Source organism: Motacilla alba, chromosome 10 (genome assembly GCF_015832195.1).
Source record: "Motacilla alba alba isolate MOTALB_02 chromosome 10, Motacilla_alba_V1.0_pri, whole genome shotgun sequence".
NCBI lineage: Eukaryota > Metazoa > Chordata > Aves > Passeriformes > Motacillidae > Motacilla > Motacilla alba.
In genome coordinates this window covers 10,259,514-10,287,320 of record NC_052025.1, presented here as the reverse complement: position 1 = coordinate 10,287,320, position 27,807 = coordinate 10,259,514, and the positions used below count along the sequence as shown (strand labels likewise).

At 42.9% G+C, this 27,807-nt stretch overlaps 1 protein-coding gene across 4 annotated transcripts in view; it reads left to right on the top strand.

The window, feature by feature from the left end:
- SHC4 (SHC adaptor protein 4) overlaps positions 1 to 27,637 on the top strand; it is a 31,856-nt gene extending 4,219 nt beyond the window's left edge. For all 4 annotated transcript variants that reach the window (XM_038147480.1, XM_038147481.1, XM_038147479.1 and 1 more), the window contains 11 exons: positions 5,844 to 5,914; positions 11,786 to 11,849; positions 12,739 to 12,858; positions 13,931 to 13,984; positions 16,344 to 16,395; positions 16,747 to 16,873; positions 18,814 to 18,994; positions 20,314 to 20,374; positions 21,753 to 21,932; positions 23,402 to 23,655; positions 24,341 to 27,637. In XM_038147480.1, coding sequence (XP_038003408.1) covers positions 5,844 to 5,914; positions 11,786 to 11,849; positions 12,739 to 12,858; positions 13,931 to 13,984; positions 16,344 to 16,395; positions 16,747 to 16,873; positions 18,814 to 18,994; positions 20,314 to 20,374; positions 21,753 to 21,932; positions 23,402 to 23,655; positions 24,341 to 24,496 — 1,320 coding nt within the window. In that variant the 3' untranslated portion in view covers positions 24,497 to 27,637. The remainder of the gene's footprint in view (positions 1 to 5,843; positions 5,915 to 11,785; positions 11,850 to 12,738; positions 12,859 to 13,930; positions 13,985 to 16,343; positions 16,396 to 16,746; positions 16,874 to 18,813; positions 18,995 to 20,313; positions 20,375 to 21,752; positions 21,933 to 23,401; positions 23,656 to 24,340) is intronic.
- The last annotated feature ends 170 nt before the right edge of the window (positions 27,638 to 27,807 follow it).

Here is a 27,807-nt window from a genome sequence, read left to right as displayed (position 1 = left end):
TTGGGGTATGGGATTGCTGGGATCTCCACAGAGATCCTTTTAGGAGGCAGGTCAGGTCTGCGTTATTGGGACTGCTGCTGCCAGAGATCTTTGGCCTTAGCAGCTTAATCAGAGTAAGAGGAGGGTTCAGCAATTACATGGAGAGGATCTACAGTTATTTTAGAAAGGCAATAATATGGTGAATTAAAGAAATGTTCTAGAGCAGAAGCTGTCCCCTGCAGACTGGAGTGAGGCAGAATTTTTCTTGGTGTTGTTTTAAAAAGGGGCCATGCTGGGCTCATTGCATCCCCTCGGGAGGCAGCTGTAGCCAGGCGTGACTGGTGGTGACAGGGCACCTGTGTTACAGCCACGTGTCACCCGGGCCTCGTGAGGAAGCTGAGACCCATAATAGCACCTGGTCCCCCCAAATGCTCGTGCATATAACAAAGAGCCCAAATACTAATATTTTAAGAGAAGCCTGGACAGCTCTGATTCTCATGCAGCCGTGTTTCAAAACATACCTTGTACGCAGATTGCTGCAAGGTTTACAAGGGGGATATTTACCATGTCCTTGTTCACATCCTACCTGTTAAAAACCTTCCCACAATGCTGTCCATCTGGAGCTGAGGTTGTCTCTAAATGGTACCCATAGTGGCCATGGCACTTCTCTTTCCTGCTGGTGTTTGTTATGGCTGTGATGATGAGCCTGAGGGATATTCCAAGAGGCACTTGCCATCCTCTCTCTTGCTTGTTGGGGAGTGCCAGGGATGTGGCTGCTGCTGAGAAGGAGGATAAGATCTGTCTCTCAGCACTGTCCTGCATCAGTGGTTTCTCTGAGAACAGCAAGGATGATGTTCACTGGACCTAACATGGAGTAAGCTCTGTCCCTGAGCTTAAATCAAAGCATGAGTCTTTGAAAGATGATTGGTTTTTAAAAATTATTTAAATAAAATATGGAAGGGAAATACTGTTGCCAGATATTTCATTAAAATACCATTATAATAATATGGGAACGGTTGTTTGTCCTTTGTCTCAAAGGGCTTTTAGCAATGTACAGGTTGATCCTCTGCTAGTGGTTTGATGGCGCAGGCATATAGATATATGCCATCGTATGTCTAAAATCAGTCACATGTCTCTAGATTAAAAGGAGCCTGACCCTTTCTAGCATGGTGGTTCAGAATTACATGAACTGCACCCTGAGAGCACGCGTGGGCACCAGTGCCCTGCACAGTCCTGCTGCTGTCCACGGAGGCGCGACAGGTCAGCCTAGAGCAGCTGCTCCTTGCCTCTGGGGAAGGGGGTCCAGCGCAGCCCTTTCCTGGTCCTAGGTTGCCACCAGCGTCTCTTCCATGTTCAGGGCAGGGAAATATTGTGGTATTTCAGCTGCAGCCACTTCCGTGGCGCCCAGCACCCTGACACCGCACCCGGAGAGCTGCTCTGCGTCGCCCGTCGTAAATAAATAATGACACGCGAATGCACAGCCGGGGCTCTCGCAGGAAGGAGATGGGCTCCGCTGATTCATGGCTTCAGTGCCGCAGCTGTGAATCATGAGCCGGGGCTGCCGGGGGTGCTGCCTGTGCCGGGCTCGGCCTTTGGGGCTTTGGGCAGCCGTGCAGCGCCCGCCGGTGCGCGCCCCGTCCCGCGGGAACGCGCCCCGGCAGCCGGCATCGCCTGCGGGGCACTCGCGCCTCCCGGGGAATCGATTCTCTCAGGAGCCTGCTTGCTGTCAGGCCATTTGCTTCATCACAGCCGGAGAACGGGGACAGGGTGGGTTGGGAACAATTCTGTTAGAGACCTGGCCTGAGTGCAGTGCTGCAGAAAGTGGTTTTTCAGAAAACAAAAGTAAAATATTTCTATATGTCTGTATTTATGATTTTTCCCTGTTTTTTTTTTTTCCCTTTGGATATACTTAAAAATTGAAAACCTGTGAAAGAAAGGATCAGATTTTCCCAGAAAAATTTTATTTATCAAAAGCTGTTCTTCTTCACAAAAAGCCCTGGCTTGCTGCCCTTAGGGAAGAGCCTGTGCTGCGTGGGCATGAGGAGTGGACAGACCAAGGGCCTGTCTGTCTGTCTGTCTGTGCTGCTGCAGGGGGAAGATGAGAGCAGGGCAAGCACATGAGGAGAGTTAGGCTAGCACTGACAAACTACTGGGAGGGCGTGGGATCATTTGTGCTTAATGATCTTCAATGGGATCTTTTAATCCTTGAAGGTATATAGTCTGTTTTCCAGCTGGTTGTGCCTGGATTTTGTGCTGTCTCACAGGTGCCCTGGGGGTACCACCCACGTCTGCAGTGGTGTGCACTGCTGCTGTGGGCTGCCTTGGCCTCTCTGCTTCCTGTGGTGGGGATGGCAGAGGTTCTGCTGGCTTTGCTTTTGGATCTGGATGGGGTTGGAGATTGCTGGAGGAAACCAGCATGGTTCAGGCTGAGAAGTGAGCCAATTGAATGTCCTGCAGGGTGCAAACCCTGGGCCAAAGTTCTTCATTAGCTGCCTGACTAGTGGCTGCTTACAGAGTTACAGAGCACTTACCCCAGCCCAGTAAACCCTGCTGTGTGAGGCAGGATGAGCAGCTGAGCTAACTGGCACAGTGGAGTCTGTGTGCTGGCAGGAGCAGTGCCACTGCCAGGGGAGCTCTGGTGGTCTCTGCTTTCCAGTGGACACAGTGACTTTCTAACCCCAAGGCTACCACAGGCAGCATCTAAGGAAGGGCTGAGAAAACTTCCCTACCACAACTACAGTAATCATGCTTTCCTCCTTCCTCACATCCCTGGCTGGCTTCTGGTTGTTGTCCATGGAGGGAAGACAACACTTTACCTTCCTGGTAGGGTGAAAGCAGAGAAATCTCACAACAGGTCCCTGAGCCTGGCACTCTGCATTGTCCTGCCATGTGCTGCTTATTCACATGGGCCCTGCCTGGTGCCTTCTCATCTCCTCCCACGCAGTCCCTCACCCTGTTTGCAGTCACTTTCTGTCATCTCACATAAATAGATGTGAAAAGGTGTGTGCATCTTCAATAACTGCTGTTCTCTCCTGGTGGTGTGGGGAAATGCAAGCCAGCCCCAGATCACCTTCTGTACTCAAACACCAAGGGACAAAGCAGTCCCTGGTGCCAGTGCTCTCACAGCCCTTTGCAGGCAGATGGGATATCTCTGCACATGTTGCCATTAGCGGAGCCATTCCCTTTCCAGCAGGGGCCAGTGAGTCTTTTCTTCCTAAGAGCTGCTGCTTGTCTTGGCAAGAGCTCTCCATCCTGCTGCTGACGGAACAGTGGGTTCAGCATCCTCTTTCATTGGCGATGTCAGGTCTTTAGCACTTGGCTTGTTTCACTGTTGCTATTCTATTTTTCTGTAGGTAGCTGAATTCTGCAGTTACATCTCTTTCCAACCAGCTTGTTGCCCCAGGCTGGTTAATGCACCCTTGGGCCTGTGGCCAGCTTCCCCCAGCTTGCCTAGCAGCTCAGTGAGCTGGGCCTTGCCTCTCTCTGTGGGCTTCAGAAGATGAACACTCCTCCCTGTACACCACCTTTGGACCCGCTTTTCACAAGAGACCCGGTGAATAGCTTGCACTGGTGCAAGAGCTGTGGGCTGCTGTGCCTTCCTCTCCCAGGCACCTGTGGTTGCTGCCCTGCTCATGCTTTAGTCTAACCTTCCCTGCAGCAGGAAAGATGGAGCTGGCCTTGACCCTGCTTCACCAGAGAAGCCCATTTTTGTTTTCCTGGGATGTGCTGCTGGGGTGTACAGGACGGGGAGTGGGGGCACCACCTGAACTGGAGTTTGGGTGCAGAAGTCTCTGAGACAAAGTGTCCTTCTCCACTGCCTTCCCCTTTCCCTTCCATGCATTGGTTGTGATGCTTCTCATATTTTGCTGTGGAGGGGTTAATATTTTTGTTTATTGTTAATTTTTTTTCCTCCTTGGAGAGCGTCTTTTGTTTTCTTGAATAGGCTTCTGGTATTCCATTGTCCTTTTGTGTGCTCCATGGGCTTCTCCCAGGCTCTGTGACCCTGACTTGCTCTGCCCTAGCCCCACATTGTCCCCTTGCCCAAGGCTCTGCTGGTTCTCTGTACCCTCATACTGCAATGAGTGTTCAGCCATTTCTAACTGTGCCAGTTCAGATAACCAACGACAGCTAAAATAAATGAGAGATGCAGTGAGGTGCCATGTTAATGCACTTCCCTACTCAGGCTTTTAAAGGGAAAAAAAAAAAAAAAGGTCTTTTGTGAATCATTGATAAGTTCAGCTTCACTCAGGGTCACTTATGCAAAAACCTAATATTGATTTTTCATCTTTGCTTAGAGTAGCTTCCCACGCATCTGTTCAGGATGCAATGGGGACTCACTTGTCAGCATATGACTCACCTACTTCTCTAAATTTTATTTTTTTCAAGGATAGAGAAGCAGCCAACCAGCTTACAGGATGCTTGACCTTACACTGTAGGATCAGAGGTCGTTGCTGTGCTACAAGCTGAGGCTCTAGACATATTTTCCACATTTGCTTTGTTCCTGTTAGGCAGGAATATCTTTAACAAGGCAGATAGCTCTCAAAGTCATTAAATGTTCATTAGGGAAGCAGTTCTGCCAACCTTTCAGATTCTTATTGATGTCCTTCCAGGTCTCTGACCTAATTCTGGAGTTCTCCCAAGGGTTACATTGCTATCTGGAAAGAAAGCAAAATAGGGATAATACAATTGTTGTGGAATCCCTGACGGCACATATAACATTCTCTTTTTCACACACTCATTTCTGAAAGTCTCCAAAGCTGAAACAAATCCAACCCTCTCTGAATGGCCCAGCAGAAAAATTGATTTACAGGCACAGTGAGGCAGAGGAACTAAATATGGTACCTTTCTGTGACACAGAATGCCTCCTCCATCCGTTCAGACAAGGGACAGAGTATGCATGACCCTGCCTGGGTTTTCCAAGTTGTCTCTGTGTCCTGCAGGCTTTGACTTCCTGCAGGAGAGGTCTGCACAGGCATGCTGTAACTGCAGCCCTCAGGCACTGTGTGAGCACTGCAGGATGGTCCCAAGAGCAAAAATGAGAGACCCAGACCTGTGCCAGTCTGTTGAAATGAAGAGATCAGACTGCTTCAACAACAGAGATTGACATCCATAGAAATGCTGAAGGATTAGTAAGATATGGTTGGGGATATACCATCACATCCTTGATTTTTTTGAGAATTAGTCTTATAAAAATCCCAAATGAGTATAGAAAAAGCCCCAGCTCTGTCCCATACAACTGAAGTGTGACAGTCAGCCTTTAATTTAAATCAGGTCAGTTTATAGTGTAGGCTCTTAAGAGCTGTTGCTATGAGCTGGAATTGCAACTTCACATCCTTCATCTTCTGCAGAGGTTATTTGTCATCAGACATGTAGCAGTGTGGAGCCAGTGGTTTTCCTTGTGGCCTGTAATGCCTCCTACTCTCTGAAGGGACACTCAGCTCTTCTGCATGGGGGCTCTGAGTGCATTGGTCTCAAGAGGCTTCCAGAGCCTCTCTGCTCCCGAGGACTCTTCTCTCCAGTATTTCCTCATGTATTCCTCCGAGCACAGTGTCCCAGGCTAATAAGTGAGAGTAAGCAGAAATGGAAAAAAAGGAATAATTGGATTTTGTGTCCCCAGAGTGCTTTGCCTTTTTTTTTTGTGCTATGGTGTTTAAGCCATTGCTATCTTTATTGCTCTTCTCTACAGTTTTAGTAAAACAAGATCTATTTAGGAAGCAGCTTTAGGATGGCTGATTTGATTTTCCATTTGGACTGTGGTTCTGCATAAACTTAGTGGACAATAATCACATTTGCTTCCTCCTGTGATCCTCCTCTTACTTGTGTACCAGATATTAACAGTCCTCCCTTTTCTCTGTTTTCCATAGTACATGGGCTGTATTGAGGTGCTGCAGTCGATGAGATCCCTGGACTTTGGCACACGAACACAAGTCACCAGGTAGGTGGTGTAAAACTGAGATTCAGACCAAGAATGAAAGGCCCAAGTGCTAATTTTTGTATAAAGCTGAGGGTGCGTGCCAAGATCTGAGACAATTCTGAATAGGAGTTTGCATGTTTTGTTTTGTCTTTTCCTAAGTGATGATTTGAATTATTTGATCATTACAATAGGCTATTTGCATTGGAAAATGAATTGTTTCAGGCACAGACGTAATTTCTCTCCCAGTTCTTGCTCAGAGAGCCTCCCCCTGCAGTGGCAGCACAGAGCAGACATCCCCAGCCAGCTGGGGACCAGCAGCAGCTGGGCTCTGCACGTGGCTCAGCGCTGCCTGCACGGCTCTCCCAAGGCACAGGGAAAATCCACCGGTGCTGCTGTGGCCAGGGTGGAGAGCCAGGACCCTCATGGGTCTCTCTGTCACGCTGCTTCCCACCTGGTGCAGAAAGTGCCATCAGTTCCTCAATCCAGCAAGGTCATCTAAGGAATTTTTATCAGATGTATGACATCGCTTGACCCCATCTGCACCAAGACCAGGCTCAGCTGGAAGTGGAGTCACAAGGAAAACATGTTGAAATACAGCTGTTTCCATCTGTACTGCAAGCCTAAGCTTTAGGCTGCAAATCAGAAAAAGATTAATGCTTCATTCTCAGATACAACTGGAGATGTGGTTAAAACGTGAAATATTTTGTGGTCTTTTGAGAACATTGCAACTTGTGTTGCAGGTTACTGCCAGTTTCTGGGTGTAGATTGTTACCTACGCCTGTAAGGTGGCTGAAATGTCCTGTCAGAAACAGAAAAGCGCAATTTTATTTTTTCATTTATTCTTGTAAGGCTGGCAGTGCAGGAATGTTTGAGTTTTCAGAGCAATCACCTTCTATCCAGCTCTGAGTGCTGCGTGGTGCTGCGATGTGCTCATGATCCACCAGTCAGGATTAGTGCCAGGCAGTCCCAGCAGCCACCCAGCTTTTTGGAGAGGTGGGTGGCTGCAGGTTATCTTCACCTTAGACATTTTCGTCTCAGCTGCTTTTCTGGCATAGTTTGTGTTGAGGATGGCAGGAGTGTGGTTGAGGCTTCCTGTACCTGCCCAGCTCTTCCTTCCTACTGGAGGGAGATTTTCAGATGCTGTTTTGCTTCCTCAAGTTGGTATCCCAAAAGTCATGGAGAAAGGAAAGCAATGTGAAGGCATTACATTTATACCTGTTGGCTCCCAGACTTACCAGCTGAAAGGAACTGAAAAACATGAGTCCTTCAATGCCTATGGACTTCACTTGAAAGCTGTCCCGTTTGTTTTATATTCAAAACCAGCAGTTGCTGACATGTACAACTGGTATAAGCACACACTCACCCAGTTCCTGCATGTGCATATGAAGAAGTGCCTGAGATACCAATATACTTCCCTCAGGCAGGTGCTTTACAAACCAAGAGGAGCCATGTAATACACCCAGCCCAGGCCACTGTGTTCTTCACAGCTCAGCCAGAGGGTGAGGTTATCTCCTGTTTGCAAGAGGTGTGTGTGCTGCTGTACTAACAGAACAGAGCTTTGGCTGGTTTGTCAGGAAAATAATGAATATGAATTACTGCGTGACAAGAGCTTGCCAACTTAAATTTGGGCTAGATAGTAAGGTTTTGTTAAGCAGAACTGTGTCAAAACTTAACAATGGAAATATTTCCATCAACTAAAAAAAATGCCACTGCTGACCTTAATGGGCTCTTTTGTGCATGAGAAATTCAAAACTTAAACTGTTTGCAAACCAAATGCTGAAGTGCTGAGCTCACACATGCAGACTTTAAAGTTCGATCGATGACAAGCTGACTGGAGCAAAGATAACATTGATTATTCCCCTATTGTTCTCTCGGGGGAGTAAGTTTATAGACACATGCACAATGCACCAACCAAGGAGCTGCTGGAAGTGATCCCATTTTAACCATGTCTGTTATTTGAATTGGAGTAAAAAATATTTTTACTTTATGACATTTCACTATGCAAAGAGGCATCTTCTGTTTTAAAGTGATATAGAAAGGGTCTACACCCTGCCTTGCTTTATGCTTATGTGCATGGTTAGTTACCTCATGGTATCTAAAATTGAAAATATTATTTACCTTTCTCATGAATGTTGGAAAGATCAACAAACTCATGTTTGCCAAAGTGCAGTGAGGAGTCCAAAGGAGTGAACATGGAGAATTTACTTTCTGCTTTCTTGCTGGACTTGCATTTTCAGTTGCTTGGCAGACACATGGTCAGGGAAGGCAGAAAGTGGCCTCTCTGGTGCTGTGAATGACCATGGGATGCAGAGGTGCTGTGTGGCCAAATGAGCACAGCAGGAGAAGGGCTGGGCACTGAGGTGCTTTTACCCTCGGTGGCTGTGGGGTGAGGAGGTTGGCAGAGGAGATTCCACTGCAAGTTTTCCAGCTCTCTGCTGTTGCCTGCCCATGACTCCACTTGTTCTTAGGGACATCCTTCCCATTTTGCAGAAATCTGTGATCTCAAACTCCATGTAGATGACAAAGTAACACCAAAAAATAACAAGTGTAACAGATTCTTCTGCTTGAGGGTCTTTGTATTTTTTTTGATGGTTAGCCTGTGCTTGCTGCTCTGGATACAAGATGTGTTTGGGTTGTCACCCTTGTGCTCTGGCTGGTCCTGCCTTCGCTGGACCCTGATGTGTGCTTCTCTTGTCCAGCTATTCAGCTCTTTTCCTCTTACACATTTCCCACTTCTGTTAAATCAAGCTGGTTATTAGTCATCAAATCTGGGCATTTCTGGGAAAAGAGATTCTGTATCTTGGATTGGGGCATTAACTTGCAAACTCAAAAATGGTCAGGCAGTGAGGGGTGAAGGGTGTCTGAAATGTGCAGCCAGGGAGGGCTGCTGGAAGAAGGCTGACTTTGTTTGGAAGATTAATTTCAACTTTGTTGAGCCACATAATCCCTTTCTGTTACATGGTGTAGGCAGGGCCCTAGATGCTTAAAAGCAAATCCTCAACAGCATGCTTGCTTGCTTACATCAGCCCATCTTTCGTCTTTTATTCTAGTTTTGGGGGAACAATAAACAAAGTGGCTCAGTGTTACTGCCCACAGGCGCTCTCCCTCACGGGCACGCTCTGGGAGCTGCAGGAGCTGGGTCTGCCACACGTTTCACTCCAGGGCTGCAGACCCAGAGAAAACCTGTGGACTGTACTTCTGAGTGGGCCTGAAAAAAACCCAAAAAGCTGGTTTAAAGGCTTAGGGATGCCAAAAATGGGTCACTCATTTTGGTTTATCATGGGTGCATCCAGAGAATCTTTTCTTCCTAGTGGTGGTGCAGCTTCTAGTTTGTGGAAATGACTGCACGTGGAAGTGTTCAGTTGTAGCAGCAGTTGTTACCAAACTCCTGCTTTTCACACCTTTCAAATAATATTTGTAAAGTTTTGTTAGATCACTTAGAAAATCACCCTGAGGTATGCAGCAAGAAATATCTGCACAACTATTTCCCCTACAAAAGAGAGGCAATAGAAACTATTAAGTAGAAATGGTTTGCTACTTTTTGGTGCCTTTTTACTGGACAGTTGCTTCAGGGCATGGTGAAGTGGGCAGCCACCACACTGGCTTGTACAAGAACAGGCTCTGTGGCTGGCAACTCTGCCTGCAACTCTTGATTTCACATGGGCTGCCTGACATGTGCAATAACTCATTTGTCACCAAAAGAGGCAACTTCCCTGTTTTTCCAATTTGTTCTGTATCTGGTTTTCTTTCTAGGTAAGGCTAGACTTGAAGGCTCCTAGTAGCCTTAATGTCTTGGCTCTGATTTTAATTTCCTTTAATATTGAATGAGAAGATGAGTTCTCATTTTCCAAGCTGATTATTGGAATCTGCAAGATCATCCTGCAGGATGCCTTCTGCCTTCCTCTCTCTCTCTTTTTTTTTTTTTTTTTTTTTTTGGTCGTGTTTGGCCTTCCTCCTGGTAACAGCTAAATAAAGCAGGAGCTAACCAAGAAGGGTATCAGAACTTTGCTTAAAAACATATTTTCAGTTGTGTAGGGGGAAGTACTTTGCTCTTAAATGTTAAGAAGGGTCAGTGTTTAAAAGGCTGGTGAGGCCCCTTTTCTTCCCTGATGTTTTCACTCAGAAAATATTAATTATATATTGCTGTGGGTGAGGTCTCCATTCATTTGACAGCATCCAGGTTGAATTTCTCAGGGTGCTCCCTCAGTATGTATCACTGATCTTCAGTGCTTCCAGCACACAGCCCACTGGTGTGGCAGCCCCTGGGGTGCGGAGCAGGGGCTGCAGTGACTCTGGGGCTCACCTGTGCTGGGCTGGCTTTACTTCCTCTCTCATCTGCAGGGTCCTGGGGGGACCACACTCCTCACTGGGCATCTCTGCTTCATGGGACATACCTGGCTGGAGCCTCTTGTCATTGTGTGGTCTCCTGATACTTTTCAGCCCTTCTGGACTAAATATTTCTCAGTAGGTGAAGGCCAGGGGTGTTTGCCTCCCACACACACGCCAGGATCTGGAAACAGACAAGCTTTCCCAACCAGCTCACTTCCTAATTAGCTCTTTGGATAATTATTTAATAATAGAAACAGACAATTTAACAAACTCCCTTCCCCTTCAGAACCAAACAAAACCCCAAACTTGGAAGATAAGTCTGAATTCAGCTACAAGACAAAGGCTGAGGCTTGAAGTGCCCAATATGGGACCCTAAGCCTGAGAAGACCACAGCCCCTGTGGGACAGGGCTAGGGCAGCTGGAGATGCCGGGGCTGTGGCTCCAACCGGGATATCCCGGCAAGGCTATGGAAGTTTGCTGAGCACATCCAGCCCAGTAAGGCACCACTTTCCCTTTGGCTTCAAAGCAGCAGCTATCAGTGAGGAAAAGGCTGTAACTGCCAGCAGAAAGGTTTTGTCCCAGCTGCTGTGCTAACCTTGACCAGGGCCATCAGTGCTGTGCTGTATGTCCAAACCAGTCACTTGCCTGAGCAAAGGCCAGAATGTGCCTTGTTCAAGTGTGGAAAACAGGCATAGCACATCACTCTGTTACTCTGTGTGTATTTATCTTTCATCTAGAAATGAGCACTGTGCATGTTTTTTGACTTACCCTTCTGCTGCCTGAGCTGAGAGGAACCTGCAGAGGAGAATGGGTGGCTAGAGAGAAGGTCTAGTTTGGGAAATTCCTACAAGAGATGGAAAGATATGGATTGATAGCTCTGAAAAGGAACTGGAGAAGCTGATTATACATCCCCACTGCTCCACTGCTGTTTAGGTTATTGTGGTTTTTTTTTGTTGTTGTTGTTTTTTGTTTTGTTTTGGGGTTTTTTTGGCGTTTTTTTTTTTTGTTTGTTTGTTTGTTTTTTTGGTTTGTTTTTAGGGGGGTGTTGTTTGGGTTTTTTTCTGCTTTTTTTTTTTTTTTTAGAAAAGAAATCCAAAACTCCAGAAAGTCAATTAGAGAACCCAGCTGGGCTCACTCAGCGTGCACCTGCTGTGCTAAATAGGAAGAATTAAGTAGGGAAGAGCCCCTCCTGCCATGCAAGGGACCTATTAAGCATTCTGTGAAAAAGGCTTTGAAGGTATTAGGTTGCTTGTCTTCTGGTTAGTTACCTTTGAGGTTTTTTATTAAACAAATTTTCTTAAGGTGAAATGGATAGGTTTGATGAAGAACAATAATCCAAACCAGGCTGCTGAATCACTGTATTTTGTTAAATAGTTCTTTTGGCTGGATTTTTTTTTTACCAGTGGGAGGAAAGAAGAAAGAAAAACAACTATGAAAGACCTTCCAGAAGATTTAAGAGTTTATAAGTGGGCCGATAACAATAAATTGCAGAGCTGCTGGCTCTGTTACAGATGGTGCATGTGAAATGATCCAATAGTTTGTGCTGTATTTTTTTATTTGCAGGGAAGCAATAAGCCGACTGTGTGAAGCTGTGTCGGGTACAAATGGAGCTATAAAAAAGCGGAAGGTAAATCCTGTTTTAGCTCAGCAATTATTTTTCTATATCTGCTTTTGATTAGCTGGATACATGATTCTCTAACAGGCTTCAGTCCATGCTGGAATTAGTGCATTTTAATCCATCTGAACTCAGCCTGGATAACATGGAAGTGCTTGTAACAGGGTGTTTAGCCTGTTTGGTTTGGGGCTGAGGCTCTGCCCTACTTTATTTTTCTCAGTATTAATGCTTTGCCCAGAGTTCCTGCTTCTACCAGCCCTTGCAGCGCATGGTTCTTTACAAGTTTTAGGCTTTGGCTGCTAAACTATTGGAATTGGGTTGTTGTTTTTTTTTTTGGTTTGCAAGAGGAGCTAATTCACCGGAAGGTTATCTGCTGCTTATTTATATATATATATAAATAAACACATTAAACTAAAATGGCAGTGTTTAATGGATTTTATGAAATAGCTGGGATGCAGTGAGGGGCAACATCAGTGGTTACTGTTGAGTTATGTCCAGCAGAACGTACAGATTTCCTTCTGTAACTGTGGAGCTCAAGAGGAATGAACTTGCTTCTGAAAGAGGAATACATGAGAGAATTTCTTGCTTTACCCAGAAACACTTCATCCTCTGGAAACAAAGAAGAGTTCAGAAAGAAAACTGCACGTTCTGAATTACTGTGCTGGCTATAACATTTAGCTCACTGGGATTTTTTTCCCCATTATTGACATAAAACCCATTCCTACCAGTATTGCATTCAGAGCTGATGTTTGTTAGAAGATCTATTTGCATTTGATCAAGCCATTATCCTTGCTCCATTGAAAGTCTCAATAAGATACCATAAAACCTCCTTGACTTTCATATGTTTCTGCCCCTCACAGACTGGGCTGACAGCCTCTTTCTTTTCTTTCTTTGTTCAAAGCCTCCAGTGAAGTTTCTGTCTTCTGTACTTGGCAAAAGTAACCTTCAGTTTTCTGGCATGAATATAAAGCTGACCATTTCAACAAGCAGCCTCACTTTGATTAATGCTGACACTCAGCAGGTAGGATACATGTAATCAGTGTCCTTTTCTCCATGCTACAGTTTTGTCCTCGTTTGTGGCTTCTGAGGGCAGGAAGTGCCCTTCAAAGGGAATGCAGTACCCTTTAGCAAACCTGTGCATGCCTGGTGAAGCTGAATTACATGATGCCTCTGAATTTAAAAATGAAAACACTTTGGAGGAATTGACATACAGCACAGGTCCTTTTTGTTCATGATGGTGTGTTCCACGGGGAGGGATCCTTGAGCACTTGGCAAACTGTTTCTCTGGATGTGTTTGCCTGTAAAGTGCCAATAAACAATGCACCAGTACTGACTGTAGTTTCTGACAAGTCCTAGGAGGAAAAGAAAATAGATATAGGTATTAAGTCAGAGCTTGGCTTTGGTGTCATTCAAAGATATTTTACAGCTGGATAATACATATGTACAATCAATTATACTGTGTGAAGTCTCTAGGCTCCATTGAGGTGTGTTCCTGAGAGCCTGGGTTTCCTTGGAACTGGGCTGTGCTCCCTTCCTTCTTGGCAGCTGTGATGAGGATCTTTGTCCTGCCCACCTAATTCCTCCCTCAGCTGTTAGTATTGCTCCCTGGGTGATCTCACCCCGGGCCAGCAGCAGGTTTTGCTCCAAGCTGGAGCAAGGGAACATCAGGGAGGTCATTTTGGCTCACTGGCTCTGAGGAATGCTGCACTGAGCTGGTGCCATGCTGAGCATCAAGGAGCCCTTAGGGGTTTGTCTGTAGTGCAGAGGTCTCCTGTCCATTGCACATCCTGGGAGGGGATTAGGACACCAGGTTTTCCTTCCTATTTGGTACAATTAGAAGTTGGTGGTTGAATTCATTCTAAAGACCCTTTAAGGAAGATTACCCAGGGATCTAGACATTGCTAAACATGAATGAGTAGTCTCAAAAATATTCCTATTTTCATCTCTTTCCTTCCTAAATGATACATGCATAAATTAATAAATGGGATTGTTATGAATTTAAATTTACTTGCTTGTTCTATAAAGACATATGTTCTGATGTCTTCTAATGTGTGGCCCAAGAGCATGTTTAATTAGCCTGTTACGCTTTTCAGATTATTGCCAACCATCACATGCAGTCCATCTCATTTGCTTCTGGAGGTGACCCAGTAAGTATTGATTTATAAAATATACTTCTGCAGGCATAATGAACTCATGTAATAATTGTTACCTGCAAATACTTTGCTTCGTTCTTTCCTTCCACAAACACTAACAGAGTACGCTGCACTTCTGGATCATGAGCAGTAATACAAGAAAACTGGGGGACTGACATTGAAAAGGAAACATGGAATAGTGACTCAGTGCATATTTTACAGATACATAGTTAACTTTCCTGTTGCCCATCAGTGAGCGTCAGTCCATTCAAAAGCCCTCTGACTTGAGGATTGAAAAAGAAGAATGTGAAGATAGGAATTGGTCAGTTCAGTGGTCCCTGTGATCCAATACCTGTCATAAAAGCTGTCAGCACTGGCACCTCTAAATTTTTAGATTAGCTTTGACTCAAGCAAACAGCTCCTATGAGACAGATGTGGCATAACCACCTTCTTCCTGCAGAAAAGGCTGTCCTTCCTAGCGTTACTGCCGTGCAGTCATGGATGTTTTCAAGTCAAAGGGTTTTTATTCTATTCCAGGCTCTTTACTGTAACGATTGTAAGCAGGAAATGCATCTATCTGGGTTGGATAAGTAACTCCTTAGGGCTTGTTTACCTTTTTTTAGTGTTTTTTACATCATTATCCTGCACTGGTCTTGCACAGTGACTTCAGATTTCAGAGGCTACACAGGGCTGGGCTTGGTCAGTGCTCAATGGCAGAGCCGGTAAGAGATGTGCATGCACACAGATGAGCTGCAGGAAATGGGCTTGGTGGAGCAGCTGCTGGTACTTCTTATTGGGAGGATAGGTAAAATAGAGGTCTTGCTCATCAGTGGTAACTGTAAATCTAGTGGCCCTTCACATAAGGGGAAATTTTGTTGTCTTGTTCAGGTAATTTTTTCAAAATTCTGTTTAACATTTAAAACGGGAAGTAGTTTCCACAGGACCTGTCTCAACCTGCCCCACATTCAGGGTCTAATTGAAGTTCAGTGTTGTTCTGGGCTGTGAAGGAGTAGCACTAGTCTGCCTGATAATTAAGCCTATTCTGGTTTTATTTTAGAGCAAAATCATCCAGGCATCTATATAAACATTAAAAAGACATAAAAAATAGAAGGTGCTGCTCCAGTTACTTTAGTTTCTAGTCACTCCCTAGATCTAATTTATTTTAAAATATCTATCCTGAAATATTTATGAACGTTAAGGAAAACTTGAAAGGAAAAGGAAGGATATTGAGTTCACTAGACACATAGGAAATATTTAGCTTGCCTTGCTTTAGTGATATTAACTTTAGAGATTAAAAAAAATATCTAGGGCAAGTTCTGCTGGCCCTAAGACCTGCCTCTTGTGTCATTCATTGTGAATTATTAAATGATTGTTCTTGTGCATATTGCAAATGGGGCCTTGTTTCCTGCCAGCTGATTGCATCTTCCCTCAAGAGAACCATGCCTTTAAGCTGTGAATTGCATTTTCCCTGTCCCACCTTAAAGATCCAAAATAACAAAATGCATCTTTAATAATTAAAAGAATGTTATTCATTACCTCACCAATTTGACTATAACACTGAAATATCAAGCCACTCTTTGCTTTTGCGGTATCATTAGAAATGTTAATTTTTCTATTCCAGTTCCCTTTTCAATTTGATTAGAAAAAGAAGATTATTTCAGTGCTGGCTAGAAAGAGAATCAGAAACAGAAAACTGATTATACTGAGGTTGTCTGATCTCAGCAGCAGCTTTGAGATCCAGGGTAATTTAACCTGATTGTAGCCAGACTAAAATTGGGCAGGAGCAATTGAGATCAGATACTCATTTTATTCTGCGTAATTTTAAAGTTCAACTTTTCTCTAAGATGCCTTCAAAACTCAATCTTATTGCTACAAATTTGGAATACTGGAAACTTGTCCTTTGCAGTATGTTAGCGCTATTTTATCTTCCATTGATTCTGGTAAGGACTGTGCCAGCCAAAAGCTGTGAGCAGCAGTCACAGAGCCCCGATGTGTTACATGGGAAAGGCTGTGAGCTCCACGGGAGCAGTGGAAGGAGCAGCACTGCCTGCTGATGAGGCACCAGTTGTGTTTCTACTCCTGTTGCAGAGCTGGAATTGAATACACGGTTTATTGAAGACCCAAAGAATGACAAATGGTCTAGCGTATATTTTAGAAGAAAAAGAATGTGGGACAATTACTGTGATGACAGCCACCAGTGTGTCATTGATATTTTGCTTAGCTCACTTTGCTAGTACCTCTGGTTGTTTTTCCCTGAAAGAAGCGTGTGTTTTAAAGCTAAAAATCTATCTGTCTATATGCAATTGCTGTGCTGTGGTAGTAGGGTTGTTCATAATTACAATGTTCAAGACATTTGTTGTCCTCTTTCCTGTAGGATACAACAGACTACGTGGCATATGTAGCAAAAGACCCTGTCAATCAGAGAGGTATTGAAACAAGTTTCCAATTGTTATATGTGTTTATATGATTGCTTTATTTGTAACAAGGAATTGTTTGAGTTTCAAAATAAAGACGCTGCTGAACTCAGCTCAATACTCTGTACAATTTCTGGCTTTGCTGTATGTATAGGGGTAATAGTATGCAGGCTGTGGCTTTAAATGTCGTGTTCTTTGTGCAATGAAGTGGGAATCTGCAGGTCAGACTAAAGCATACTAGCTGCTGGCTCCATGAAGGGCTAGGAGCCTTGCTATAAGCAATATAGCTTATTGCACTATAGCAATCTCTACTTTCTGGTATAAACTGCATTTACTTAATTAAAGTAAGGTGTCTCTTTTCAGCATGCCACATCCTGGAATGTCCCAATGGGATGGCACAGGAGGTGATCAACACCATAGGGCAGGCTTTTGAGCTCCGGTTCAGACAGTACCTGAAGAACCCATCTAGCCTGGTTACATCTAATGAAAGGTCAGCACATTCTCAGTCACTTAATGGGCAGTTTCCTTCTCTTTAGTACTTTTCAGGAAAACAATACACTACAAAGAATGATCCATAAGTAAGATGCTTTGAATATGCTTTCTGGACATAGGATAACTCAAATGTATGTCTGTATGTGCAGCATGTAAGATACCAAAATTAGCTTATTCCAGTGAACTCCATTGATTTTTGTGACATTTGTACAGGTGCAGAACACAGAATTAAGCTGCATTGTTCCTTAGATAAAGCAGCCTTATTTTAAGTCATGCAAGTAGAACAAATGTTCAAATTACTCTGCCCAAGTAAGTTCAGCTCTATAAATAGCAGACACACTCACAGAGACTGAGCTCAGTCCTGACCTGTGCCAAGTTTAAGCTTGCTGCAGCTGTGGAAAGTGTGTGTTAGGGAAAAAAGCCATTTTAATTCACCTTTCTGCTATTCTGCTCATGTTCTGGCAGCAGCCTCAGTTTTCACCTGGCATGACTTACATCAGCCTCCTGAACTCAAATAAACACAGCCACCACCTGGCATGTTAAAGTGTGAAGCCCTGTCCTCTGCACATTGCCCGAAATACAGGGCCTAGATTGGTTTCTGGACCACAATTCCCCATTTCAATTACCCTTCTTCCATTGCACGGGGGACACAATTCTTGCTCTAATTTGTGGCTCTCCTCACAGATTAGCCATGCCTATTTTTTTCAGGCTTCTTTTTACTGTAACACCAAATTTGATTGCCTGCTACTTCCCATGAGTAGGTAAAGCTGTGGCACTGCTTACCTGCACCCTGAGCACAGGAGTCCTGAGCACAGGAGTCCTGAGCAGGCAGTGTCACTGGAACAGGGCCTAATGCATCACAGCAGAGCTGGTTTTATTGCATGAATGCAACTCCAGTTTATATTTATTTCAATGTGTATATGGTGGTTTTTGCCATTCCACTGCTAAAACTGGTCTGTTTTTCCTGGGGAAAAGAACCAGAGGAAAAGCCTTTCTTTCCTAAGAAATCCTGCTAGGTTATGTCACAAGCAGCATAGGAGCAGGGAGAAATGGAAGAGGGTAATTAGATTTCCTCCTTGAGCATAACCCACAGCCAGCCTCCGAGAATGGTCCTCAGGCAGAGGAGTCGGATATTGCTGTGTGAATGAGTCACTCCCTTCCAAACTACTATGAATCACATAATCAAATACTTGCACTGCATATCACATAATCAACTACTTGAACTTTATCTCTTTCCTGCTCATGGCCTTTCATCCAATTATACTCTTGTTAATCAGAGAAGTAAGATTTGAGATGATTTTTTTTTATTTTGGGACCGGAGACAGTACAGGAAGCACCTAGTTGTTTTGCAGTGTATCAGCTGTACATTTAAACTATCATCATTCTGTTTAGCTCAAAAAAGACATTGTGTGCTCTCCTTCATGTCATTCAGTGTTCTCTTCAAGCTGAGCCAGAACATTGATTGTGGAAAACAGTTTCAGGCTTGTCTGACTACATGCTATGAGGTTTTAATTTTTCTCTTGAAGTCTGGCCGCCCCGCAGCAATCTCTAGATTTATAGAGTTTAGTCAAGAAGCCATAAGAATTAGTTTTATGGTCAGCATTTTGGATACCTTAATGAACAATGCATTGGAATTCTTAAAGTTTCAGTAGATTCCTCTTACCTTTTCTTTGACTTGAAAATATATCTGGGCTGCCTGGTGCTAATGAAATGACTGTAGCTCCCTTTGCCCCAGACTGTCATGACTATTTTTAATTCAGGAAGAAGTAACTGGAAAAATAAACAGCTCTGAAAGTTCCGGCCCAAAGCCCTTTACAGCCTCCATATGGCGGATCTGTGTATTGTGCGTTGTGCAGACACTGGGGATGTTTGCCTACACTAGAAAGCAATTGATTACATCAGAAGCTTCATTTTTTTTCCCCCCCATATTTTTTTCAGTGAGGCAGCAAATGCTAATGGATCATCTGGGAATTCACAGGAGAGGGAGGATCATCATGAATATTACAATGAAATTCCAGGGAAGGAGCCTCCCACCGGTGGAGTGTTAGACATGCGAATGAAAGTGCAGACAGACCCAAGGGCCAAGTGTCCCGTCCAGTGCAAAAAGCAGTATTGCTCAGTAAGTACAGCATCTGCTGAGATAAATATTCACTGCCTATTATGGGAATGAATAATAAAATGTTTCTGTGGTGTTAAAGCATGGCATTAACATCAGAACCAGGTCCTGATTATCCTGGGAAAAGTTTTTTTTTAGGCTAGATTTAATGATGCTTAGTACATAATTGAATCCCAAAGCACTTTCTGAATATTAACTGGTTTGTCCTTAGAGTACTTTCAGGAGACCAAGTAATATTCCCTTGTTCACTCATTAGCTCTGAGAAGAAAATAGATACCAATTGAAATGGCTTGTTGGAGAGAACATCTGCAAAATCTGGGACCTCCTGGCTCCCTATTCTGTGATCTAATTAATATTTCATCCTGTCCATTATGCTCTACAACTTATACATACAACATTGAGTGATTGCAATATGTATACAATATTCATTACTCTTGGATTGATTCAAGAAGCTCTGTTAAATCAGCAAAATATATCTGTGGCTGTTGTTTGGCATAGTGGGAAATAAAAACCAATCAAGGAGTAAAACAAGCCAAGTTCAGACTGGCTGCACAGATTTCAGAGTCTGCTGTGTGAGGCCTTGGGAGTCTCATCCTTTCCTCACACAGGAAAGAAGGCACCACCACTTTGCTCAGAGGGAGCACACTCAGATGTGCCTGCTGGAATCCAGTTGGTTCTGTCTAAAAATTTGCTGCTCCCAGGTGTTTTTTGTGTTTGATGGCAACTGCTCCAGGGCTGCTGTGTGTTCCTGTGCTACTGCTCCATCCATTTTTTGCTGACATGAACCATACTCTGCATATCAGGTCCCCATGTCCCCAGCAGTTCTCTAATTCTAAAAATCTTTTACTATATCCAGAGTTTGCACCTGATGCTCACCAGTGCTGTTGCAAGGAATTACCCTGCATGTAAATGCAAATGCCTTTTTCCCATGGGGTGTTACTTCTTGGTTTTCCTTTCTCTTTCAGTGCTGCTCAGACAATTTAGTAACCACTGCACTTTCAAACCATGATACCCGTAGTTGATTTTATGATGAGGGACACTTATTAGAAAATTCGAGTTTTCTTACCTAGGAGTTATACTGTATATATACTAAACATTAGAGATATAACTTGGCAGTTATGAGAATCACATTGGAGTCCAGATGTGACATCTAAAGAATAAAGAGTATCAGTGTGAAATATTATTTGAGGAGACGGGATTTTTTTAGTGAAGAACATGTTTAATTACCTGTATGTCTATTAACTAATGTATGGATGTTTTGAAGTTACCTGAGTTTTTCTAGGGGACTACTTTATGTGACTGATTTTAAAATTTTTCTACAGACAGGCAGCCCAACCTTCATCAATATATATGAAAATTGTCCAGAAGAAAACAAAACTGTGGGTATGTACTCTCATTTCCTTCTCATGCATATGCAAAATTAACCAGGGCAGGCTGCCTGGAAGAGCTACCCCTTGGCTTTCAATACAATGGTGAAAAGTGTTCTACTTAGTGGGTCATTTTTAGTTCCCTGGATGGAGGGCAGACAAAAAAGCCTTACAGCTTTTCTAAAGGCCACTAATCTATCTTCATGTCTGCTGGCAGACTTACTCATTTTACTTCTCATGATACTGTACAGTAGCTCTTTGTTTTTTGTTTTTTTTTATTCTCTTTCATACTCTTTGTTTTATTCCCTTTCTTCATACCAGTTGAAAAAGGAGGATACTTCATTACTTATCAGTCTCTGAATATATCCCTTCTCCTACAAATGCTCAGTGAGATCCAAAGTATCAACATCGGGTTTTTCCAACAGAGCCTGGCCCCTTGGTTCCAGCATCCCTAGTTTCTCAGTGTGACTGTGCCTTTCCCTTGCCTTAGGCAGCTTTGTGCCCAGGATCAATTTGCCTTTAGCAAAGTCTGCTCTGAGGGACCCCAGGAGATCATCAGCCTCCATCCCTTTCTGGACTTCCTTTGCCACAGCTGATGCCCTGAGCACATTTCCTCAGCTCCTCTCTTTCACTGCACAGTGAGGTCCTTTCTGAATTCCTACCTGCATGGCTCTGAAGTGATCCATTACACTGTCTGTAGGGGATACTTCAGTTTCTTGTGTTATTTCCAATTCGAGGAAAGGAGAATCAAAGAGTTTCTACAAAGAGAGGGAGAACAAATAAAAGAATGAATGAATAGATCTATGAATAAAACGTTTGTTGAAGAGCAAAAATATGCCTGCTATTTGGCTAGCTGAAGTGCTATTATTTTCATACCCTGCAGGGGATATTCTGTTCGCCTGTTCCTAGGCTTGGATCCTAACCTGACAGATGTGGCTTGGGCTCTCCAGGCAGAGCCTCAAAGCACCAATCTCCTCCATCTCTCCCTTCTCCACCAGAATAGCAAGACAGAGAATTGCTCAGCTTCCCACAAGCTCTTTTTGTGGTGCAGAGGGGAAGGAAAGGGTTTTGCAACAAATAACGTGTATGGTTTGTGTTTCTGAAGAGGCATATGTATTAATTTCTTTCCAGTCTGTGGGGGGTTCACTGCTGACATTGATCAAAGCAGAACTGGACCGGTGCAGAACATTTCTGAAAACTTCATTCTGATTACTTTTGGACCTGGTGGTTTCTAGACATCAGGAAAAATAAGTTCATTTGCATTTTTATTTTCCTTCTGAATTACTTTAGTGGGCTATAAAGAAGAGCATCATTACTATTTCAGCTTTTACAGTTACTTAAAGCCAAGTTTAAAAAAAAAAAGGAAATCTGTGCATACTATATACTGATTGCAGGTAATGGTGATGAGAGATCACAGAAGACAATAAAAGAGGCACCCTCATTGAAACCTGCCTACAAAGCAGATCTCTTTGATGATCCATGTTACATCAACACCCAGTCCCTGCAGTCTGCAGCCTGCGCAGCCCGAGGTCCAGCAACAGCACAGATCCCTGGGAGCCCTCTGCGCCAGGCCAGTAGGTGCCCATTGTGATGCCGTACCTCTCTAAGCGCTGGAAGGAGGGGGGATTCTCATTTCTCTGCATGCAGAAGAAATTTCTGGTTTCCCAGAAGAACTGTAGAAAAGATGGGGGAAAGAAATCTATCCTGGTTGTTCTTTTTCCTTGTTAGATTCAAGATAAAAGGGATTAAAGAGCAGAAATAGTGATGGTAAAAAAGCAGAGTAACCTTTCATTTTCTGCAGTTCATTGATGACAATGAATAGAGTGCCACAGGTATTAAAAAGCAAGTCTTTAGGATGATAGGAGCTTGGGGCTGCACATTGCCTCGAAGAAGAGGCTTCTCCTGTATGTTCAAGGTCTTAACCACTCTAAGGTGGAAATGACCTCAGATGCCTTTGCTTCACAGGCAGGAGCATGCAAGGTTATTAAAGTAGGATTATTGTGAATGTCTTTTCTCAGTTCTTCCATAAGTGACCATTGAATCTCATCCAATAATTTCTAAATTGAACTGTTTGATCTGTGGTATCAATTAAATGTATGTCCAAACTTGATTTATGGACTCAAAGTGGTGGATATCCATTAAATGATAATATAGTTGCTACTGATTGTCCTTATTATTGAATATACTTTATTAGCTTTGCCTTTTATGGTTTCCCACTGAGTGTTTTCTCTGTCAGAGTTGGCTCCACACAAGAAAGTGGAGAAAGGACTGGACAATAAAGGAAAAACAATAAAGAAATCTGTGACCATTGAGACATTTCCAACTTGGGACTGCATCATGCTCTAAAAGGAACTGCCTATATCCTGAGGAGCCTTAGGTTGCACAATTCCATTGAAGAAGTGGTATCCTCATATTTTCCTTAGAAGAATCCTGCCTGTGAATCATTTGCAGTCTGACTGGCTATATCCCAAACCACCCAGTTTTTTTAGTACATTTGGTAATTGTTCATTTTTTAACAGCAAATGCATCATGCTGTAATCCTTCCCTTCTGGCTACATTGGCTATGTTGTCTTACATTCCTGCACATAGCTGGAGCCACTCAACATGACTCTCCCAATGATCTGTGACAATCTCTTCTGAGCTTGTTAAGGAAGACGGAAAAACAAGATCTTAAGGGAAAAAAATACAGCTAAAAAGCCAACAAAAATCTTGTTTTTACAGGGAAAATTTGACTTTTTAATACAAAGAAATAAAACCCCAAACGAGTACAGCATCAGAAAAATTCCTCTTTCTAATCCCTGTTGCCTAGCGACCAAAGGCTTTCCCATCTAAGGTAGGGGAAGAGGTGGTGTGATAATTTTGCCTAATGCACTGGAGGGTCATGAGCATTCATGTGTGCATATTCTTACAGTCTGTAAGGTTGGTTTGCTTCAAGACTGAATTGTTTGAATTTTTTAAAAGCTATTAAAGATATTGGCTTGCATCCTTTTAGGATGAAGTTTTAGGTGAAGTGTCCAATACATTCCCTTTCATTTAATTTTAGAGTTACCGGAACCTGTTCAGCAGAGTGCCACAAGCAACGCAGCTGGTCTCTGTGCTCTGCCACAAATAAAGCAACAGCTAAAGAATGAAGATTGTTACCATGGCAAATTGAACAGGAAAGCAGCAGAGAGCCTCTTAGTCAACGACGGGGATTTTCTGGTACGAGAAAGCACAACCTCACCCGGTCAGTATGTCCTCAGTGGACTTCAGGGAGGGCAGGCAAAGCATCTACTCTTGGTGGATCCTGAGGGCAAGGTATGAATATTTCATATAATGAAATTTCAGTGCTGCTCAGATATTTCAATCAAAATGCATGGGTGCATTCCATGAAGTGGAACTCATTTGATTTCATCCAGGTTAATTTAAATATAGCCAGTGGCTGCAATAGGTTTGAAAGCTCAAAAACTCATAAGCACTGAAGTACCCTGTGGAAGTAGCAGTGAGGAACTTAAATACTGTTAGTCCAGGTGCTGATAATTAAACACATCCTGCGAACCGTTAGTGCTAGGAAAAAATAACCCTATCCTTAATTATGAATTTCTGGATGCAAAAAAAGGTTTGTTGTCACTTCAATTCTACTTTCTTCTGTTCAGAAGAACAGTCTTGAGTGACATTTCTGAGGAGAGAGTAAATCAAAAAAGTAATCCTCAGTGGGATTTAGGGAAAGATATCTCTTCTGTGGAGAAAAAAAAAAAGGTTATTTCATTCCCCTGTGCATGATCAGCCCAGTTTGACATACAATCTTTTTACTTTACCACTACTTTTCTTGTGAGCTAATGGTGGGCCAAAGGATAGATTTGAATTGCTGTCTACAGCCTAATGATCTGCTCAAGTGAGTTCAGTGGCTTAAGTGCCTTTTGATTTGAATGTGTTAGCCTCATGTCCAACCGGTTATAAGCACAATCTAACCTTAAATATTTTCTTTTGCTTCTTCCACTAGGTGAGAACCAAAGATCATGTATTTGATAGTGTGGGTCATCTTATTCAGTATCACATGGAAAATAATTTGCCAATCATCTCTTCTGGAAGTGAAGTGAGCTTGAAGCAGCCTGTAAGGAAAGAGAGTAATATGGGACATATGCAGTATCACAAATAATCCCTTGGATCTCACGAATCCCTAGACAATTCATACCTGAACTTTCTATTATGAAGACAAGTCAAAAAAGTATAGACTGCACTTTCTGCTGCTGTTCCAGAAGAAGCCCTTTTGTGTGTGTATGTATGAATATATGTATATGTGTATATCTATGTAGATCTATAGAGATCAACAAGCATAGTTATATAGATACATATAATCTTAATCTTAACAAAATTACACCTTCAGAGTGTGAGATTCATTTGTGAGAAGGTATTTTAGACATGCACAAATGTCACTTTCAAGGTCATACTGAATCAGTAACTATTGAAAAGCACAATTAAAACTCTACATACAAAAGCTCACTTGAAAGAACTGCTGGAACATTAGTATGTGCCTTTTAGCATAGAATTATTGAAACCAATGTTATTTATACTGAATTAGTTTTGGGTGGTTAAACAAACATGTCTATGCTTTTAACTATTTGCCAAAAACAAGTACAATTTGAATATTACTAAAATGTCATCTTCTTTCAATAGACACTAACAATTTCATTTTGCTTGTAACAGCACTTTACTAGCAAGTAACATTTGAAATGAATAGCATTCACAATACAGAAAGGTTGTCCAGTTTCTTAACAATTTTTTGTCACTGTCTGACTACTCAAAGATTTGAGATTACGAACATTTACAAAGTTGAATTTAATATATGTAACATAATTTTGGAATAGAACTTGTTAAGGGACAAGCATGCTAGATCTTAATATTTTTGTCTTGCATATGATTTTACTATTATTATCACTTAATACTGGAAACATCTTTTTAAAGGTAGGCTAAATATATTTTCATTGATTACATAGTTGTTTACAAACTAGAAAAGCTGAACAAAACTAATGATACATTTTGGGAGAAAACTATTTAAAAGATGTTTGAACTTTGCATGTGTCCTTAGTCAGTGTTCTTTCCAAAACAAGATAGTTTTCCCCTCTTCACATAGAGTCCATTTGTTCCTAAACATGGAAAAATCTTTCAAAAGAAATCTATTAATTGTTTTGCCACAATAAATACTCTAAACATGAACCATCCTATATTCAGAGTGAACAGTGATTTATTTGGCTTCCTGTTGAAGAAACAGTGATTTAATAAGTGACTGATGAAAGGCAGGGGAGATTTGGGGAATGAACTGGTAGTCCAGGTGATGGCCTGAGGGAAACGGTGCATTTAAGACAAGCAATGTTCTCTGGCATGAACAGACATAATTCTCTCTGTATCCCAGCCCACCGGCTCAGTTCCTAAGGCAGACAATTGTGGAGTTCAGCAGTTGCTGGAAATTTTGACCATAAAAAAATACATTGTTTGTTTGCCAGTGGTCATGGTAAATGGAACGCTGTAGTATGAGCTCTTTCCTCTAGAAAACAAGAGGAGAGGTCTTATAAAATTATGGAAGACAAGGTTCCTTGGAGGGGAAAATATAATGTAAAGTGCCACACTTAGAGCCTACTAGAAAACACCTTTATATTTATCCTGAGCTAATAGCCATAAAAATACATTTAATTCTTTGATATTAATATGATTAAACTACTCAATTACATACACTGAAGCAGTGAGAAGGTTTAAAACATTAGTAGTTGATTTCCTTGCTAACAGTCTGGCATTTTTGATACCCTGAGCCTTCAGGGCTAGCAGCCCAAACTTCTGCCCATTCTATTCTAAGCAAGGTGCTCACCTGTGAAGGCCTCCAGCAAGAGTTCATGCTGGAGCTTTGTACCACGGCAAGAAACTGTAACTGGGATATCAACCCTCTGCATAATATCCCTTCTATTCTCATATCTTGGCAAACTTCAAAATGTGCTTGATATGACTATGGAGCGAGCAACGAAGCAAACCCAGCTACTTCTGTGGCATGTCAAGTGGAGAGAAAGACCTGCTGTTTTGATTTTTGCATCAAAGCTGAGTTTTATGACAGGTCATAAAAGGATAACGTGCAGAACTCCACCTCTATTTTTAGTACAAATCAAAGTTACTCAGGACTTAAATAATAGCATTTGGAGCTGTGATAGTATGAGATCAAAGTTTCTTGACTTTGCCAGTCAAGATGCTGACTCAGGGACTTTTTTCACTTCATCAGTTTTCACTTAACCAGTGAATAAGGACAGCCAGAGCCAGTGTGTGATGTGTATCACAGGATAATGCAGTGTGTCTCTCTCTTTGAATATCACCAATGTAAAATGTTTAAAAGACCTGGATCTTTGTTCTGATGCTCCTGCATATTTTTTACGTGTCTGAAGCCAAGCGTGAAGTAAAAACGAAAGAAAGGGAGAAAATTGGGTGCTAGAGCAATAAAGGAGTATATAAAAATCTTTTGATGTGGAAGAAAGCAGATAATCCACTAATTACAGATAAAAATCAAACACAATGCATCCATGCATTTTCCTAGAATAAACTACATTCATTCTCAGTTTTTGGTTTTTAGCATTTACATGCCTTCATTTAAGCTATTAATGCTGCTCTGTGGCCCAGATGTCTCATGTAAAATACAGTGTCAGCTCCTCTGTGGAAGTCTTAGAAATAATCATGCTAAAAAGAAAAATAGTTTTCTGAATTTTGGAAAGTCTCCAAAATATTGTTCTTGAGAAACTCAATATGAATTTTCAGACACATTTAAACCCTTTTTGTTCTTGTTTGAGTTATTTAATGCCTGTAAAAATTATGAGAACTGGTTAATCTCTGTTCGAATGGTTACTAGAATCCTCTAGCCAGGGAAAAATGGCTGATTTCAGCGATAATGTCACACGTTTACTAGACATAGCATGTTCCTTCCTTTTCAAACTTCTATAAATTTCACTGAAACACATGAACTGTTTGCTCCCATCAATAAAAATCCTCTAACAACTGACCCAAATGTCTCTGCCCCGGGGTCTTTTCCCGCTGTCCGGGCTGAGGGCGAGGCACCAGGTGGGGCTGTTACAAGCGGAACCAACTCTGCGTCAGAATTGCTTCCTGCCCGCGACTCTGCGCAATAAATCTGCTCCTTCTGAGGAGGTTTTAATTTTTTAAAGCGAATGAGCTCTGGAAGCAGAGCGGGTTCGCGAGCAGCCAAGCGCAGGCTGCCTGTGGCAGGGGCTCGCACAGGAGCGGTGACCGCGCGCTCCCTCAGCGCCATCGGGGCACTGGCGTGAGGCGCGGCAAGCGGGCTCGTGACGTCACCCCGCGGCCGCGCGTTGCCAGGCAACCGCCACGTCCCGCTGCGAGATGGCGCCGCCGCCCGCCCGTGGAGACCCCGCCCCTCCACAAAACTCACACTGCTATTGGTCGCCTGCTCGGCCAATCAGC